The sequence below is a fragment of the Tauraco erythrolophus genome, chromosome Z (assembly GCF_009769465.1).
Source record: "Tauraco erythrolophus isolate bTauEry1 chromosome Z, bTauEry1.pri, whole genome shotgun sequence".
Classification (NCBI taxonomy): domain Eukaryota; kingdom Metazoa; phylum Chordata; class Aves; order Musophagiformes; family Musophagidae; genus Tauraco; species Tauraco erythrolophus.
Genome location: NC_141496.1, coordinates 19,424,995 through 19,443,864, shown reverse-complemented (window position 1 = coordinate 19,443,864; position 18,870 = coordinate 19,424,995). Strand labels below are relative to the sequence as shown.

General features: G+C 37.2%; 1 protein-coding gene across 2 annotated transcripts in view; it reads right to left on the bottom strand.

Annotated features, from left to right (window-relative positions):
* PARP8 (poly(ADP-ribose) polymerase family member 8) overlaps nucleotides 1-18,870 on the bottom strand; it is a 135,448-nt gene that overhangs the window by 47,230 nt on the left and 69,348 nt on the right. For both annotated transcript variants that reach the window (XM_086628795.1, XM_086628794.1), the window contains exons 4-11: nucleotides 18,359-18,448; nucleotides 16,977-17,047; nucleotides 14,474-14,551; nucleotides 9,946-10,040; nucleotides 7,035-7,095; nucleotides 5,801-5,891; nucleotides 2,940-3,006; nucleotides 1,052-1,177 (exon numbers count right to left, since the gene is read on the bottom strand). In XM_086628795.1, coding sequence (XP_086484921.1) covers nucleotides 1,052-1,177; nucleotides 2,940-3,006; nucleotides 5,801-5,891; nucleotides 7,035-7,095; nucleotides 9,946-10,040; nucleotides 14,474-14,551; nucleotides 16,977-17,047; nucleotides 18,359-18,448 — 679 coding nt within the window. The remainder of the gene's footprint in view (nucleotides 1-1,051; nucleotides 1,178-2,939; nucleotides 3,007-5,800; nucleotides 5,892-7,034; nucleotides 7,096-9,945; nucleotides 10,041-14,473; nucleotides 14,552-16,976; nucleotides 17,048-18,358; nucleotides 18,449-18,870) is intronic.

Here is an 18,870-nt window from a genome sequence, read left to right as displayed (position 1 = left end):
AGCGAAGAGAGGACAGACTGGGCGGGGTTTTGAACGCTCTTTCTGAACAAAACCAAACCCCAAGCTACAGCCTGCGTTGAGCAGTGATGTAATAGGGAATGGGTAAGCTCTCTGCTTAAAACACCACTTTACTCTCCTACCTTTAAAAACACAATCTTTTGTCATCTTTGACATTCCTCCCTTCTTCAACGTGAATGATCACTGTACTCCCTCTCTTTTTTATACACGGAATTCAGAATGGCAAAATTAATCAGAAAGAAGGAATGTCCAAAGAAGCATTCAATTCAAATTCACAGAAGAGATGATCTGTCAACCCTTCGTAGGCAGGAAAACATGCTAGAGTAAGTAGTCACATTCCTGAAAGAGGTAAAATCAGAGCCTGACTTTACATGCACTTCAAAGAGTATGAGTAACTGGCAGAAGTCATAATAAATTCAAATGAACTATTGACAAACTACTTCTTATGTTTTTAATGCCTTTGTTCTTTGAAAGTCTGTGCCTGCATTCCAGAAGTGGTGAACATTCATGTACTCAAGCAGTAGGGAGGGATGGGAGCTCATCAACTCTAAAAATCAGTCTTTCATTAATGATCTTTCTAGTTTTAAAAAACTAAGAATACACACAGCTGTGGAAAGAACAGCTAGACAACCACAAAAATTCTTTTATATATGTAATATATATAATATATATGCTATATATTACTCGTATATATTACTTATATTTGTATTCTTGCTATTCAAGTAACAGTCAAGTGCTATCAAGCTATAAAGATAGAAATACAATAAGTCAGATAATATTATTTCCAATTCTAGATGAACCAGGGCTGTTTCAGAGAGTAAGGGACTGACATGCTCTGCCTTCAAATAGTCTTAGAAGCTGCAGTAGTATCTAGTTCACTTTTGATGCCATGCAAGGCAAGGACTGGAAACCCATGAGGTAAGATATAAATAGACCACTTCTCTGTGGAGAAAAGTCAACGTTTCACCTTGTGAAGTCTGCTGTGGATTTTGAACAGGATATGGTGTTAACAGCTCATTCTCCTTGCTATTACCTGCGCAATGTAGAAAAGATGTGCAGAGGGGATTTCACCTTTTTGTCAGACACCTTCTTATTGTGCGTACAATTAGACTTCTCTTTGCTGTTCTTCCACTGTTGTGTAACAAAAGTCTGCATGATTCTGCAAATTAAGAAAGAAAAAATATTTTCTTATCCTAGCCATGACATACTCACTTTAATACTAGGGTCTCTCTGTTCACCATGTAGGTGACAAAATCCAACATCCTCACTCTACAGGCAGAGTTTTTCTGTGAGGTATGTGGACTGATGATTGCGTGTCTCAGCTCTCCAAAAATGCTTTTTTTTTCCACATAAAACTAATTTACATGGAACTCGTAATGAGAATACAGTCTGCATAAACAACCACTGCAAGACTTATGCAGGTATGCCTCTCATGGAGATCTGTAGACAAACAGATTCAAAGGCATACCATCCAACTATAGGTGTTCGTCTCTCCGGTGACTACAGAGGTAGGCTACAGCATCCACACTGCTCAAGTAGGAGCGTATTCTCCTAAAGCACAAACATGAAGGTAGTGATGTCAAATATTACACCACCCCAAGTGGATTTACAGAGAAGACAGAGCCAGACACTTCCCAGAGATGGACAGCAAAAGGTAGTGGTCACAAGCTGTAGCAAGGAAAACTAAAAAACACAAAGGCTATAAAAAGAAGACATCTATAAGAAGAGCAATTAAGTACAACAGGTTGCCCACCAGGGCTGGAGATTTCACAGCTGCCTAAGACTCTGAGTGAACTAATCTAACTCTGAAGTTAGTGTTACTTGGAGCAGGAGGTTGCACTAGGTGACCTTCAGTAGTTCCTACCAAGCCAGAAAGCTGGAGAGGGACTTTTTACAAGGGCATGTAGTGATAGGACAGGGGGCAATGGCTTTAAACTGAAAGAGGGGAGATTTCCATTAGATCTAAGGAGAATTTCTTCACTCTGAGGGTGGTGAGGCACTGGAACAGGTTGCCCAGAGAAGTTGTGGATGCCTCATCCCTGGAAGTGTTCAAGGCCAGGTTGGATGAGGCTTTCAGCAACCTGATCTAGTGGAAGGTGTCCCTGCCCACGGCAGGGGGTTTGGAACTAGATGATCTTTAAGGTCCCTTCCAACCCTAACCATTCTACGATTCTGTGATTTAGTAATTACCCAGTGCATACATTAGAGACAGTGTAAGTACTGAAACATTTTAAGACTGTTCATGTCCGGGGAGCTTTTCATTTCTTTTCTTCAAAGTCATGTACCATAGAGATTTTAGTAACATTGCTTCATTTCTAAGATTTCTAAAATGATACACTGAATTTCTTTAAACACCAAAGAGCAAAATTATTTTTTTAATGTTATAATGGTCTGACATTAAAGCCTATATTCTTGTCATTTTATTACACATACACAAGCATATGTGAAAAGATGACTCAGCAAGATATTATTAAATTGAATTGCACCATGAACACACAAAACTGCTAATTTTTTCAACTATTCTTCCGTCTTGTCCTCAAAACCATGAAAGCATAGACCCCTTAGGGTATGTCTGATGCTCAAAAAGATTCTGCTCCAGAGGCTTCACCATCTAAGCAGAAATACGAAATTGAACACTCCTAGCTACAGTCTTTTGAACTTTTGTAGCTTACTTCCTACATGGCAGCAAAGTGACAGAAAATCCTGGCAGGCAGCACAAATCAGGTTCTTCACAACAACTGTCAAAAATGAACTTAAAAAGGCAAATCCAGTTATTTTTTACTTAAAGAAAAACAAGTTCAAAACACTTTGATTCAACCAACCTGACAACCTGTGAATTTTATTCTACTTGACATGGTCCAGGAACTAAAAAGAGTGTAACATTTGCCTAAAAACAGATCTTTACACTTTTCTAGACTTACTTTTTCAGCTGATGTCCCAGCCCAAATCTTTCCTTAGTAGAGATCTGAAAAACATCCACAGTTGGCACTATGGAAAAAGGAGATATTGTTGATATATGAACTTAGAGCAATAATCAAGAACTCATGACCATTTAAGTCATATTTAAGGACCCTGTTCTATCTGGACCTTTATTATAGACAATGCCATTGAAGCAATGGTGAAAGTGGACATGTCATCTAAGCCTAATAAGAACTGAATGGTCCTTTTTGGAATATCAGCTAATATAATTTGTATAATTTAGAAATTGAATTCCCCAAAATGTATCTCTTTCCATTAATTTTAATTACAAAATTGTGTCCTTTTTTTTTTCTGTATTATGAAAGTACTAGAGAGCAGCATCAGAATAAATGTATCTGGACTGGTAATTCATCTCACCTAATCTCTTAAACTTTTTTCCCAAGTAAGCAGTCTTTACAAAATACAGTTCCTAGCAACTGTGAAGAAGACTCAGAGTGGAATAAACGGAATTAATTAGCATTTGGGTTTTCTTTCTGAGGGTGATTTAATACAAGGTCCATAATTATCATCTAAGTGCCTAATACACGAATTCCAGTGGCCAAGGATTACCCTGAAATTTCCTCAAGTCCTAACATTGGTATATCCATATTCATCTGTCAGAAAATTGAAAGTGTGCAGGGTGAAGGCTGGAAATTAGCTCCTGGCATTACTAAAATCCTTTAATAACATTTACTAGATAGAAGTGGCAGATGGAATCCAGCACTTGTTGAGGGACCCTCAGGTCCTCAAGGCAGGACAAGAGCCAACACATATTACAAGCACGAATAGAGTTCATACTTCCTATTACATAAGGTAGCAATGACTGCAGTAAAATAAAAAAGGAATGACAACAAAAAATCTGAGTTTGGTTCAAATTTATTCAGAAAAAATAAATCAGTATTTTAAAATTTATATTATTCTGATTAATCAGAAAGCCAAATTTTATTCAGAATATCAAATTTTATCCTTTAATTTTGTTTTAATAAATTAAATTTTAAAACAAAATAAAGTATCTCTAACCTGGCCATCCAATTTCACTCAGTTCAAAGCCCTGTAGATAGCCTTTCTCTAATGTTACTATTAAAATACAATCTCATCTTTTGAAGATATACTGATGATTTTTTCAAAAGGGATGAATGATTTGATTAGGGATGGCAATGTCTTTAGACTGTCAATTTAGGACATATGGTTAAGGGAGAAAAATTTTCAATGAGAATCATCATACCTAGACCAGTCATCTTAAAATGTGACATATAGACTACAATTTTGTCTAAGCTCAACAGCCAGAGGGGACAAAAGTATCTCCAAAGGCTGATTCACTCTCATCCAAGACAGGTTTCTAAGGCACGTGGGAGAAACTGCCCTTGTGGGCAGAGACAAGCTATTAACTAGAAGGATGACTATCTAATATCAGAATATTACACAGCTACAAGGTGGTACAAATACCCCTCACAGTGTATACTGCAGAAAGTACTACAGGAGAAAAAGACGTAGCATGAAGTTATGGCCCAGTATTCTCAAAACAACATATTTAAGGGGGAAGAGGAATTCACAGAGTAAGGGTCTTGTTAACACAAAAGATGGTGGATCTCACTGTCCTTTTCTGGCTGCAACAGCAGCTGAGCTCATAAAACCAGTCCTCTGGCCTTGATCTTGCCTTTCTCAGTACTCAGGGACTCCCGCAATCAGTCAGCTGCAGGACTGGGAACTAAGCTTTCTATTTTAACCCTATCAGTGGTGCCGAAGATATCTTCTTGTTACTTCTCTTTTAATTAGATCATTTCTTACTGCATGCTGCTCTTCACACTTCACCTTGTCTTATTTGCTGCACTTTTTTAAACTACATTTTGATAGAAATGTTCTGAATACTTATACTGCTACCTGCTATGCCAAACACATATTTTAAGATTTGCATATTTACGAAAAAAGATTGAAGACTGAAGTCAAGCAATAAAAAAAAAAAAAAAAAAGACTGATGTAATGAAATGCTTACTTGATTAAACAGAATATAGCTTATAGTCAGCATCGGCACGCAACTTATCCTATAAAAATAGCTCACTGGGAAAGATTTTGCTAAACATATTATGACTGGAAATATCTCTCTATTTTCCAGAGGCAGAATTCTCCCACAGATATAAGCCTGAACTGACAGCTTGCACTGGAAGCCTCCAAAGCCAGGCAAGCTATGATCTACACTGCAACTTCGTTCTGACTTCTCACTGTAAAAATATATCTGAAGTTGACTCTTGCATATGAACGTTTCCAAATCTTAAAAACCAGTTGATTTTTCAGGAGTTTGACCATTTTCACTTTCATGAGGAAGGCTTTACTTGCTTAACAACTCAAGATTTCCAGAGTTCACAGTCATATAGAAATCCGAAGCTGAAAGGATAATTATCATAACCTGAATCTTCAAAGGTGCATGAAAGAGGGCATATTAATGTGTATGTATACCTCACCAGTGATCTCTCATCTGTGCAGATGAACCCTAATTTTCAAAATCAGGAAATCAAATATTAGAAACTGTAGATCTTTATTCCTTAACCCTGGTTCCTGGCGGAATCAGTTGCATTTCAAAGGCTATCAGGAAAACAAGTTCCAAACCCCAACCTATGAAAATTTAAACTAGATGCCCCTGTCATTATTGAGGGCCTAGCCACGCAAACATATATAAGCACAATTTCAAACCAGTGAGACTGCTCTCAGCAGTAGATTTAATCACATGCAGGGTCAAAAATTTGGCAGTGAATGAGTATCTATCACCTAGCACATGGCTCAGACGAGACACCATACAAGACACATGAAGAATACACAGGTGACTAACCTGGACCATTTAAGTACTGTGTAAGTGAACAGTGCAATCGCACTATTATAGGCTCTGTGCGAATTACATCCCAAGCCACAGCAATCTCTTCCTAGTTCAAGATAAAAAGAAAACAATGGATACCATTAGCCATCATGAGGAACTGCTGCATTTTGCCAGTCTACCTTAGGGTTGTTACAAACACCATCCATCTATTTACTCAGTTGTGGAATACCTACTTAAACTTTAAACTTGAGACTTAGGACAAACTCTTGCCTGCTGATGCCCCTAAGAGTAGTGTTAGACTGCTTCCAGTTGTTGAGTATGCTCATTTACACTGAGCATAGGTCTATACACAACACCACATCTACAGTGCAGGCAGACACATTCCCATCTATCAAGGACCCTGACAGTGCACGGTGAATGGTTGGACTCAATGATCTTGAAGGTCTCTTCCAACCAGACGATTCTATGATTCTATGATTCTATGAAAGCTGAGAAGCAAAGGAGCAAATAAAGATAGAAAGGAAACTCATCCCATAACACAGGGCAAAGGAAACTTGTGCTCCATAGGACTGATTAAAATAATTCAAGGCACAATCAGGTTTTCTTAAATTTTAGAAACGCCCAAGAACAACTCTCATGTGCTGTGCTGACCTGAGAATATGACATATCTGTGCAGAAGCTAATGATGCCCCTAAAAGCACTAATTTTTATTCTCTGTCTAGAGGACATGAAGGTACTGCACAGATGAGGTGAGGAAGTGTGGAGTTAATGACAGCATAACTGTTACAGAAGCCATGCTGCTGGTCAACAGCACCACTGTCCTGTGTCTCCTTTGCCACTCAAGCTTCTCCCTAATCAGCTGCAGATGTTGAGAAGCACACAGGAGAGTTCCAGCCAAGGTCTTCTTCCCTCCAGGACTCTATGAAGTGCTTTCACCTAACTAATGTCTAGGATAGCAAAAAAAGAAACGTATTTCATTTATATCAGTTAAAACATTTACTATTCACAAAGTATGTTTGAAAGGAAATACACAAGCAGTAAATAAAAGCCTACACAGCATTTTAACAATGTCATCATAAAAGAAAAAGGCAACCCTTCCACTGAGTAGCAATCAATAATGTGACAGTCACTTGTGAAGATCAAGTCTCCAAAAAAGGAAAGTCTCAGTGGTTGTCCAGAGAATCTGATGTGTAGCAGAATTAAATGGGTATTAATGTTCGTTATGTAATTCTGTGATTAGATTACTTACATCAAGAAAGCTAACATCAATATGCAGATCAATATCTACATCATCAATGGCTCCATATTCCCTGAAAGGAAAGAATTACATTACATTAGAGCTCTTTAAGATACTCCTCAGCCCAGGAGTACTTACAACAGGGAAGATTTTTATAAAGGATAATCTTGTCTGTAAAATCAGAATGGTTATAAAATACACGTTTACATAGATTGGATCAATATTCCCAGTGGGTGACCATCTGCTGCACTGAAACCTTCTTTCAGTGGATCGTGCTTCAACAGGCTAAATCATTTTTTCTACTAATTCCCTCAGCTTCTCTCTCCATTGCTGCTATGTATTTTTGTCTTGTATATTGCATAAATAAATTAAGAAAACAATAATGGTCACACGCTGCTCCCATTTATGACAAAAGAAAGCCCGAGTTAATTTTCAAAAGTATTTCAGGTTAACAGCCGGTAGCCTAATGAGAGGCTTGAGATAAATCACTGAAGACAAATACAACATAGCCTGCAGGGTGGCATATTATACCCGTGGGATTGCTTCATACATTCAAGCATTTGTTTGTCAAAACATAAAGATTGCCCTGTAATGTGCTCAAGGCAACAGTTATCTTATTTTATCTGTTATGTGTAGTATTGCTGGAATCCCAAAGGTTCATATTTAACCTATGCTCATAGGTGTTTCACTGCAATCTGAAATCTTACATTTAAAGTGTGACTCTTCTGCCTCCTATTTTCTGACTCATTCTGATTGAGCTCCCCAACATACTTGAAGACTTCTGAACAACAGGGCTAGAAAATACTCATTCATACACCTAAATAAAAAATTGCTTTCCTTTTCATTTAAACTGCTTAAGCGGAGAATAATGTAAAAGTGCAATCATTCTCAATTTTTCACAGATTAGATACTAGTCACTAGGTTTTTTTATTTGCACAGCATTTATATGCTTGTTCTCATAGAGACTTCCATGCTTTTCTATTAAACTAGACTAAGACAGTGCACAGTAGCAGTTGTGCATAAATAAGTTGATAAGGTAACTATGAAATACAAAAGTATTTTTGTGAATCCAACTATCTCCCACCAAAACGGCCTCCCAGCCCATGGTAGGATCTAGCTCACACTGGAAACACCTTGACCTCTCGTGAAGTTCAGTGGAGGGAGTAATGTTTTCTTCCAGCACCTGCAGCTTATATGATCTGCTGCCTACAATGAACTCCACAACGTTGAAGCTCCCAGAGGTCTTCTGTCCATCAATGCATAAGCAATGTAAATAGATACTGAAGAGTTTGGATTAGCTGGTCCAGAGGTCTTTCTCACGGCTTTGGTGGCCAGATTTGAAAGGGCAGTAGTGAAAAGCATGCAGGTATAGGAATTTCATTTTGCTATGTAGAGTTGACTCTGTGACAGCAAGAGACTACTGAAAGAGGGTCAACTGTCTAGGAAATATGCATCTTAGTGGGTGTTGCTGTCAGACAGACTTCTCTCTCCACAGAGAAGTGGAGCTGCAGGAGAGGGATGAAACTGAATGCATAATGCTGTTTGTCATTCCCAAGATCTTATGCATATATTCTGCTGCAATAGAGTGGAAGAAGCATTAAAGTCTTCCACATGCCAAAAGCGGCTACAGATGCCAATTTATACTACAGTGAGCTCAAGGAGATCACAAAGCTTCCAATGAAACAGTACATTCAATAAATTAGGTGCATTAAAGTTTTTGAACGGTTACATAAAATGTTTCAATTTTAGGAACTTGAGAGAGCCTGTTATCAAGGTATTCTCAATTTCATAGTTATCAGTTTGGCAACTGAATATTTATCTCATTCATTTCCTAAACCCATATACAACTATTCAGATTTCAATTCCCCAGGTCCTTGAAATGCAATGAAATTTCGACTTAATTTGAAAAGGTATAGTACACCACAGGCTCTCCTTAGACCAAAATAACAGAGTTTATTGTTTAGAGATTAATGGCAATTGTTACTTGCAATATATGTACGCCTAAGGTTATTATCTTAACTATATTTTATTACTTGTTTGTATGACAAGTTTGGTATTTTCTTTGTAATACATCAGACAGGTCTGTTACATCTTGCCTACCTGTTATTTTTTTGAAATTATTAAGATTGCATAGATGGAAAGTGAAGTTATAAAAGGCCTGAAGTGTATTAAAAATATCATACAGCTATGCCCTATGGCAGAATCATGCACACTCACACACGCCTAACGGAATTTTTGTGTAATTTCACTTTGCAATCCACCTCTTGATTGAGCTTCCACAACTTCCCTGTATAGAATACTTTAGATTCCCACAATTCAAATGCTTTCCTAAAATCTAATCAAATTCTTGTTTGTTGCTAACACAACTAGTTGCTTATTGTCTCTCTCATGATGGCAATAGAGAACATTTGATCACTTTTCCTATCTACAAACAGCTTTTTTGAAGAACAACAACCATTATTATGTCTTCTTCTCTTTTCTCCAGACTAGATAAACCCAATTCCTTCAGTCTTTCCCTAGGGAAAACATTTACTAAATCTCTTTTCTTTCGTCTTGTTCACCTCCAGGGCAAAAGACAGAAAAGGAGTTTAACAAGAGTTTAGAGTAATGCTGAATAGTAATTTTCAACAAAATACAACAGTTGGATCAAATACCAATTGAACTGCAAAATACAATGATGTTTCAGAACAGGCTTCCAGGGCTTGTTCTCAGCACAGCCAGTTGTATCAGTACTCAACCACCAAAAAAAAAGAAAAAACAAAATCTGCTGGCTATTGCCAGCCAGCAGTGCTCCTTCCTTTTGCCACAAAACATGCAGAAATCACCAGAAGACACCTGTGGTTTGGCAGTGAGTGAAGGTCCACATGGAACTCAATCTCCAAAACACCAAAGGTTTCACAATATGGAAAAGTCAATGACATACCTGAGAGATACTGCATTAGGTCCATAGATCTCTCTCACTGCTATCAAATCAGCCTCCAACTGTGGGTGCTTGTGAAGTTCTCCATCATAGCTAACCTATTGGGAAAAAAAAAATATCCTAGGAGTTCTTATTTCATTACTGGCACCTGACCTGGGCACTTGAAAGTTACCCCTGCAAAATATGCTGCATAAAGATTCCTTAATACCGTGCTCAGAAAGGACACTGTGTTGATAAGCTGAAGCATTGAAGTGGTCTAGCTCTGCTAAGCGATGAGATATGCAAAGCAGGCATGTCTGCATCAAAATTTTTTGAGGGTCCCACTTCTGTTAGTGGGAAGAGAAGCTGCAAGGGACTCATCCTTCTGTCCTGTTTTGTCCTGGGGTTTCTTCTGGGACACTTGTGCATTTTAAAACTGTTAAGCAGGAAAAGAACCAGATTTCCCCAGTCATATTCCAGTACAACCATGACAGATCAAAGATTTGGTCCCTCTTGCTTGTTGTCACACTCTCATATATATTAGACACAGAATGACTTGGGCTTAACAAAAGAAGCATGAAACTACTCTATATACTAAGTCTTTCCGCATCTAAATTACATTTTCAGTCTACCCATTGGCTGTATTTTATCCACCAGTGAAAAGATATGAGACAAAAAAACCAAAATTACTTTCCCATTTTAAGTATTTTATCAGAGAAGGTGTAAAGAAACTTGTATTTAGACATCATCTCCATTTTTTTCAAACTCTACATGAAAAATGGAAACATTTATGTTAGTGCTTACACTATAAAGCAAAACTTGTCAACTAGTTCAGTTGGTTGGACTGTATGAAGCCTAAATAATTAATACCCTCCTATCTTCTACAAGGACCAAAATACTTTTTTAGGCTTGTAACAATCCATTCACAGCCTATTCGTACTTTCTTGCTAAGCAATATGCTCCTGATTGTGTGAACCTAATTCTACTTCTTCACAATCAGAATGACTGTAATTCCACAGAAGTCAATCAACTCCCTAGATTTGGACAGATTCAGAAATGAGAGTCGGATTTGGCTTGTACCTTTGACAAATTCAGAGAGCAAAGTACAAGGGTGTAATTTATCCCTTTAGACAGACACTTTCAGCTCTGTTATCTGCAGATGCACTTTTCGATCTAATTAAATTTCAATATAATTAAAATAATCAGCTGATCACTTTTTATATGGGAAAATGAGCAAAGAATAATTTGATTAGACTCAGAATTCTTCAAATATAAGGCACAGAACTCATCAGCATAGTATGTGCACGTGTTTATCACAGATATCAATGATATTCATGACCAGAAGGGTAAAAACCAAGTATTTCTCCCTTGTTTGGGTAGGCATGTCAGAACAATTTTCCAAGTAAAAGAGCATGGGAAGAAAACCTTTATTATGATTTTTTTTTTTCACTTTAGCTAGGAGAAAACCAATCCTTTTTACATGCTCATACTCAAAGATAAATTCTTTAAAGATGCATAAATAATTGCTGTCCTGCTTCCAAAGAGAGCACAGTAACCATTTCACAAATCGTAGCTGTGGTGCACCCACCACCTTTGTTGGTCCTAAACCATGTTTTTTTAATCCGTCTTATGTATCAGCAATAGTAAAATCCAAAAGGAACACTACGCAGAACGCTGAGCAGCTCAACATAATGCTTTCTTCAATTTATTTTCTGATCGTAAGAGGTTATGAACTCAAAAAGGAAACAAAGCGGTGTTCTGGCAAATCGTAAGACCACAATATGGTATTTTCCATCCCTGAATTAGTGCCACAGACATGCTGATGTACGCAGAGGAGACTGCCAGAGTTTTGAATATCTGCATTTGCAAGTATGTCATGTAACTGAAGCACCAGAGAGAGCGAGAAAAGAGAGCCAAAGGCAGTAGTGTTGCTGTTTCAATCTCCTATTCTCATTTGCAAATGTAGAAGATAAACATTCAAAGCAGGAATTAACAAAGAGTCTCAGAGAAAGTGAATATAAAAGCTAAAAAATCTGATAACTTTGCTGTGTCTGAAGGGTCTGTGTTTAGAAAGTCTCAGTTTTTAATCTGAGACCCCATTCAGATTATTTTGTCCCACTAAATGACAAAAGGTTGCATTTTTAAAGGAGATTAAGTGATTTACAAACCTAAATACCATTGAAAATCAATAGGACTTAGGCTATTGAATCACTTAGCTACTTTAAAGTATTTATCCATTAAATCCTCAGGGAGGATTACAAGCAGGTGCCTAGGAAGCAGATACAAACATTTAATTTATGACCAAAAGTTCATATCTTGTTTTCACTGCCCATCAAATGCCATTTCCCATCTTCCATGGTCCTTGTTTCATCACCAGCTGCTCTCTTGTCTTTCCAGCTGTAACCACTTAGAAATGTTGAGTTATCCATGACCTTCACCTTTTCCAACTGTATTGCACACAATTATGCTGGCATCTATTCCCTCTAGCTGCTAAAGTCAATATTTTCGTCCCCTTTCTCTGTGGGCACAGCACACACTTTTCTCAAATGGAGCAGCTTGCCTTGCTCATCCCCCACATACAGAGTCAACTATTTTGTCTTCCTAATACACCTGGTGCTCACTTAATTACTCTGACAATCATTTTATTTGAAAAAGGACTTTCTTTTAATCTCTTGAGGGACTTTGCTCATTATCTGATTTCCTATTTCTGTTCTGACTCCTCAGTATTTTATTTAATTCTACAAGTGATCTTTAGAATTTTGTCTTTTTGACCATGAAATTTTAAATTCAAAATTTCCTTTTTTCTCTCTTGTAAAATACACTTTCTATGATGTCTTTGTTTGTTCTCCTCATTTTGCTTTTTGATTATTCTATACTCAAGACATTCACAATCATCTGATATTTTATTTTATTGCTGATCTAATTGTATTTTTTTTGCCAGTTATAATTCCTTCAATTAAATGTATTACACTAAAAAAAAAAAAAAAGAATGCAATATAATGTAGTTTCCACTTCAAATATAAGGCAACTAAATTCTAACCAGTATTGCCTATTACACAGCTCTTTTACACCTTGCAAAATGATGTACTGCTCTCTGTGTTCATATCTCATAGGTAGCATTAATATTTATTCATTCATTTGGGCACTGGCAGGCATCCTTTACCAAACATATTAGTGCTTGTTCAAGAAATAAGCACTCCCAGCTGTTTGATGCCTTTTCCTTCACCTTGAGGTTACTGCCCTTTCTGCAGAGTTGAAAAATGGAGCCAGTACACACAACTCATCACTACAGGGCAAAACCAGATTTTTCCTTTCAGGTGAATTAAAATGAGACATCGCTCTTTGCACTGAAGTATGTATACATGGTCCTCCCCAGTGCTCCGTGGGGCTGTACGAATCGGCAGCTGAAGGGAGGCAATTCCTGCACCCATTTTTACAGCAAACGTGAGTGAATACCCCATGTCAGTTATTTCTGACACTGAAAATACATTCTTTCAGTTTGAGTTTCAATATCATTTTTCACAGCTTTTCAGGGGCATGCCTTTTATTTTCAGAGTAAAGCATCTCAACATCTATTTTTTGTGTTCAAACCCCACCACGGTGCTGGCTCTGCAAGAGAAGAGGCTCAGCGATGTCCTGCTCATCAGCATCCCACGCTCTCCGCAGCGACCCAACCGGCTGGCGCTGCTGGCACGCTCCTGCAGCCTCGGCTCTGCGCACCCAGGGCACGGATGGCTTCAGCCTCAAGGCTGAGGCAGTAACAGCTCCCACAAACAGCAACCGTAATGCGTTAAAATGTTCATCAAAATAAACAGTTCTAACAACATAAGTGAGAAATGATTCCTTTGGGGCAATAGTTAGACTAAAAATATAAGAAAAATCTGAATAAAGAGACTAGTAGTGTGAAGTGCTATACTGACATTGCAAAAGGAAAAGAGATGAAGAGATTTTACTTCCCAATACGTAAGATAATGTAATAACTACTAATTCCGCTGAGGGAACAAGGAAGACACAGAGCAGTATATTCATCCAAAAAAATGCAGCATTTTTCAAGGTGAATTTAACTGTAGAGCTCAGAAAAAGAACGGACTATTGCCTAGATCAAAATTGTTTTGTAATAACATTTTTACCATTAAATTGCAGTGCTCTTTACTTTACAAAATGGCAATCCTCCAGAAGGAAACAGATTTGGGTCCAGTCTGACTTCTCATTTGTATCAGTAACGGGATAAGCTTTAAAGACTGAATATCTGTTTCCTGGAAGTAAGTGACTGGCTTCTATTTTCAAATGTTCTGAAGCATACTTGCTTTTCCTATTCTTACAGATTAGCAAATGTAAACAAACTAATCTTATTTTAAATTTGATACAATTATACAGTACAACATATTCAGTATTTCTGCTATAAAATACCACGTATATATACACATGGCATTCTCTTTTAAGTTGAATAAAAGTAAGAAATTAATTATTATCATAAATTTATAATGGAATAAACAACAGAAGCTTCCAAATACTGATTTCTTGAAACTTGTGCAAAAATTGGCTCCATTACCTGCCCTCCATAATAAAATTCCTCAGAATCATTATCTCCTTCAGAATCTTCTTCAACTGTGCTGTTGTGCCGTGACTCCTTAATGTAAGAGAAAAGTTAACAATGATACAAGTGACGTGCTTATCTTGCAAGTATAGTTCTAATTACAACTAGAGGAATTATGTTTTTAAAAATAAGCTTATAGCATCCTTTATTAGGAGATCTTTTAGTGTCATTTTTCCAGAAGAGTACTAAAGGACTGCTTTAAGAATGGGGAACTATCAGACAAAAAACCCCACCCTGAATATATGTTGGAGAAATAATACTTTGGCTATACAGTGTGGTATTTTAACTAACTGGGGAACTCAATAGACTACGTGGAGATACTTCGTTCTGTGCTTTTGTGAAACAAAGCATAATTTACCCACCAAGATAGGTTCTGGACTTAAATAATTTGGTGTTTCAGTAATGTAATAAAATTTTAATTCACTTTATTCTGGTAAATCAATTGTAATAGTTTAAGGAAAAAATTCAAGTCTGAGTATGGGATCTTGTAAGTTCCCTTCTGTGAAAAACTGACACATTGATGCTTAATTATTATTTTTAACAGACGTACCAGCCTGTTGCCAGAAAAGTTCAAACTTAATTTTCTGACTAGCTCTGTTCTGAGACTTTGAAAATTAAGGATTAGAAAGTAATATGCTTACCCAAGTAAAACCTGCTTTAAAGAGGCTGCTCTGTGAATAACTGCACTCAAGAAAATAGAACTGATCCTGGTACAGACTGCAACTCAGCATGAGCTGGTGTTATATTCTGCTTCCCACCAATGGAACCTTTACCTATAATTATGTAATTGCTTGAAGATATTAATTCTTGTTTCCCACAATCCATATGTCATTTTGTAGCCCTGTGCTGACAAGAATCCCCTAAAGAACACCCATTAAAATCATGATTCTTCACTTCAACCTGAACATGATGTACTTACTGCTTATTTTGTATCTATATGCTGCACAGAACTGCCATAATGGAATAGAAATCAGATGTATGAATGAAAGAATAGAAGTTACCCCTAAATCCCATATATTTATAAATGTCAAATATACCCTTATCATCAATTTCTATGGTCAGACATTCTAATCTCATTTCTCTACCTTTGCCTCTAAATCCCTGCTCTATTCACTGTATGTACACTTAGAGCAAAAATTGTGTTTCAGCCAAATTTCATGGCAATTTTCTATGACAAGGCATAAAAATAATTTCTGCTTCTACTTCACTGAAAAGAAACAAAGTGACTTTAGTCTTCTTTGGTTTATAATAACCCTAGCTCAACTGGAAGTCTATGAACAGAAGAAAACAGAACTCAACTGAACAAAAACTCAACACAAACCGAAAAGAAATGAAACTTTTCACATTACAATAGTAACAAATCTATCCTATCCTAACTAAAATATGAAACTGTCTAGCCAACAGAAATGGTCAATGTTAGAGATTCGTTTTTAAAGGTGTTTTTTTTTCAGTACTTTCATATTTAAGTGCCTCATTCAAACGAAAACAAAATAAAAGCTCACACACTGTCCCACACAAGCTAACTATATCTCAGGCTTTTAATCAAACAGGTAAATTCTTCCTGCACTTGAATTCTTCTAATGTTTACCAAGCGCTGAATACAACAAGGCAGCAGAAGCAAAGTATTTCCAGTGCAGCTTTTTACATCAGATCAGGTTTCATCTACTTGAAAAACCAACCATACACATTAGCACATCTAGGCATGCTTATATCTCCTTTTCAGGGTCAAATACAGATCGAAGCCTAAACAGCAGCTATCAGGAAACTCAGCAATCACCTCTACCAAAGGAAGTCTTTAGGTCAGGCACCTGAATTCTTGGTATAATGCTCAATTTCTTGCTTGAGATAGGCACCTTTATGGTGCTTTCTTTGAGCACGTAACAGTGCCAAGCCCTGCAGACTTCACATCAGTACCACTTCTTTCTTGAGTTAAGGTCTCAGTAAGACTGGTCAGGGACCCATGCCAGAGGTACAGCACAAATACAACTGTGACTGGAGGGTCGTAACACTCCAGACTACTTACGGTGAACAGTCATGTACAGGTCTACAGCCTCCGATGGGGCTGCTGTAGGCCACATGTAGAACAGTGAACTAATAAATGGGATGTGGTCCTACGTGCAAGAGTGGGTTAAAAGGTAATGGCATCATGACCTACTTCTCCAGGAGAGCTGTACTTTTAGGGCAGACAGGGTCTACACCATCATTGAACAAAAAAACGTAATAAATGTCAAACCCGTGTTTCCTAGGATGGTAGTATCCCTATCTCAACTAAGTTATGCACTGGTTAATCCATGTATGAAACCCAGAGAAATACACTCATCTTCTAAAATGTGTAAACATGTACAGTTTCCATAAGCACACATTTGATAAGAAACCTGTGGTAAACGTTCATATTTTATTATTTTCTGTTGTTTCTTAAAATAACTTCTGTTAAAACATGCATATAAGAAATACGTACCTCTCCATTCTCCCTCTGTAATTTTGATTTAATGGATAAGCAATAGTTGACATCACTGGTTTTTCTTAATTCTTAAAAGAAAAGGGAACATTTGTGAAAAATGTGAAATAGTTTGGCATATGCAGAATTGAAATACTTAGTTGCAGTAGCAGACTAAATATAGAAGAAAAAGTTACAGGTACGAAAAGAATTGAAGAGTTTACAATACAACAGCCTAAAATTAAGATGCCCCTATGCCTCAGAAGACTCATACTTTTAACGATGAAACACAATTCAGCTAGTCCATCTAGGAGATTCGTTTTTCTCAACCTGTGGTTTACAATTTAGTGTCACTCATGAATTTTGTACTTTATAAAAGAATGAAAAATCAAAACTGCTCAGCAAAATTAAATCAGATCATCTTCTATACAAAACACAGGTCTTTATCCTATTTTAAATGATAGGCTTTATTTCTTTTTAAATTACAGAAATATTTGCAAGCAAAATTGATCTTAAACTTCTGACTGTAACAGCTGCTTGTTGTTTGGATGCCACTGCACTGACTTCAGTAAAACTATTCTTGATTTACATCAGTATAAATGAGATCAGAGACTGATGATCATATTTGGTTTTCTAGTGGAATTCAAAGTAATTCTGTGTTACGCAAAAAAAGCCCTAAAGCATTGTAATAATAAAAAGACTGCAAAGTCAAGTGTTCCTATCTGAAGAACTGCCAGAATTAAGACTGCTCTATGCAGTTTCTCCTGCAGCCTGAAATCATCAGGGAATTTGGCTGCTAAAATCTAAAAAGTCTCTACGGAGTATGTGCAAATCTTGATTATATATTGTAATATATGTGCCCATATGTCTGAAAAGTGTATCTCTGCATTTATCAAATACTTTTTGAAGGTATGGAAATAATTTCAAATGAGAAGTTCCCAAAATCACTGGGAAAAAAAAAATATTTTTTTCTATAGTCCAATTTAGTGAAACAGATGAACCATTTTTTTGAAATTTCCTGAAATAACTCACAAGAGGCAATGATAGTTATAGACTGTTTAATCCCCAATGGTGAAGATTTAGTGAAGTTTTAAGGGAGTATGAAAAGTTATAATTGGGAAGTATTAAGCACCTCTAACTGTATGGAAGGAGAATTGCTTTAGCACAGACTGCAAGGCATTAAAAGAACAAAATATATTCTGCCTACACAATCATGGTGAACACCAAAAGAAATATTTTAATTTCTTCTATTCTGAAACGGAGGGCAATTTACTACAGCAACACTGTGAGAAAATAGCAAACTCTGGAGCTGCACACATGAACATATCTCCCTTTAAGTACAGGCAATATCTTCTTTCCTCACAAAATAGGAACTTGATAAAACACTTGAGACGTAAGATTACCTGTAGCAATTTGGTGGAAAATTACTGGAATTGGCTCTGTTGTAACTAACACATCTTCATCGTTATCAGAACTGGAAACATAAGTGTTATCTATGAAAGAAAAACACCTCGCATGGTGAAGCCCAGTTGTGCTCTGCCAGCCCCTCCCCACGTTGCCCATCCCACCCTTACACCATAAGGAACCACTGCCCACATCGTTAGGGAAGCTGAGCACTATCATCTTCCTTCCGTGTTTTTTTTTTTCTCTTGAGATTGCTAACGAAAAGAAAAATACCAAAAGGATGAAGGATTCGGACCCAAATTTTAACAAACCAACCCCTGGAGTCTGATGTCATGGCTTTCGTGAATCACACCAAGCACTGCTCTGAACGATCCCACAAGGCTTATGGAGGTTTGAGCCAACCTTTTCCAAAACGAAGATTTGTTCTATGCTTTTTGCTATGCCTAACACTAAAACTCAGGCTAGATCTGCTGTGCAGAGTGAAGGCTGCATCCAGAGCTGGTCTTAACGC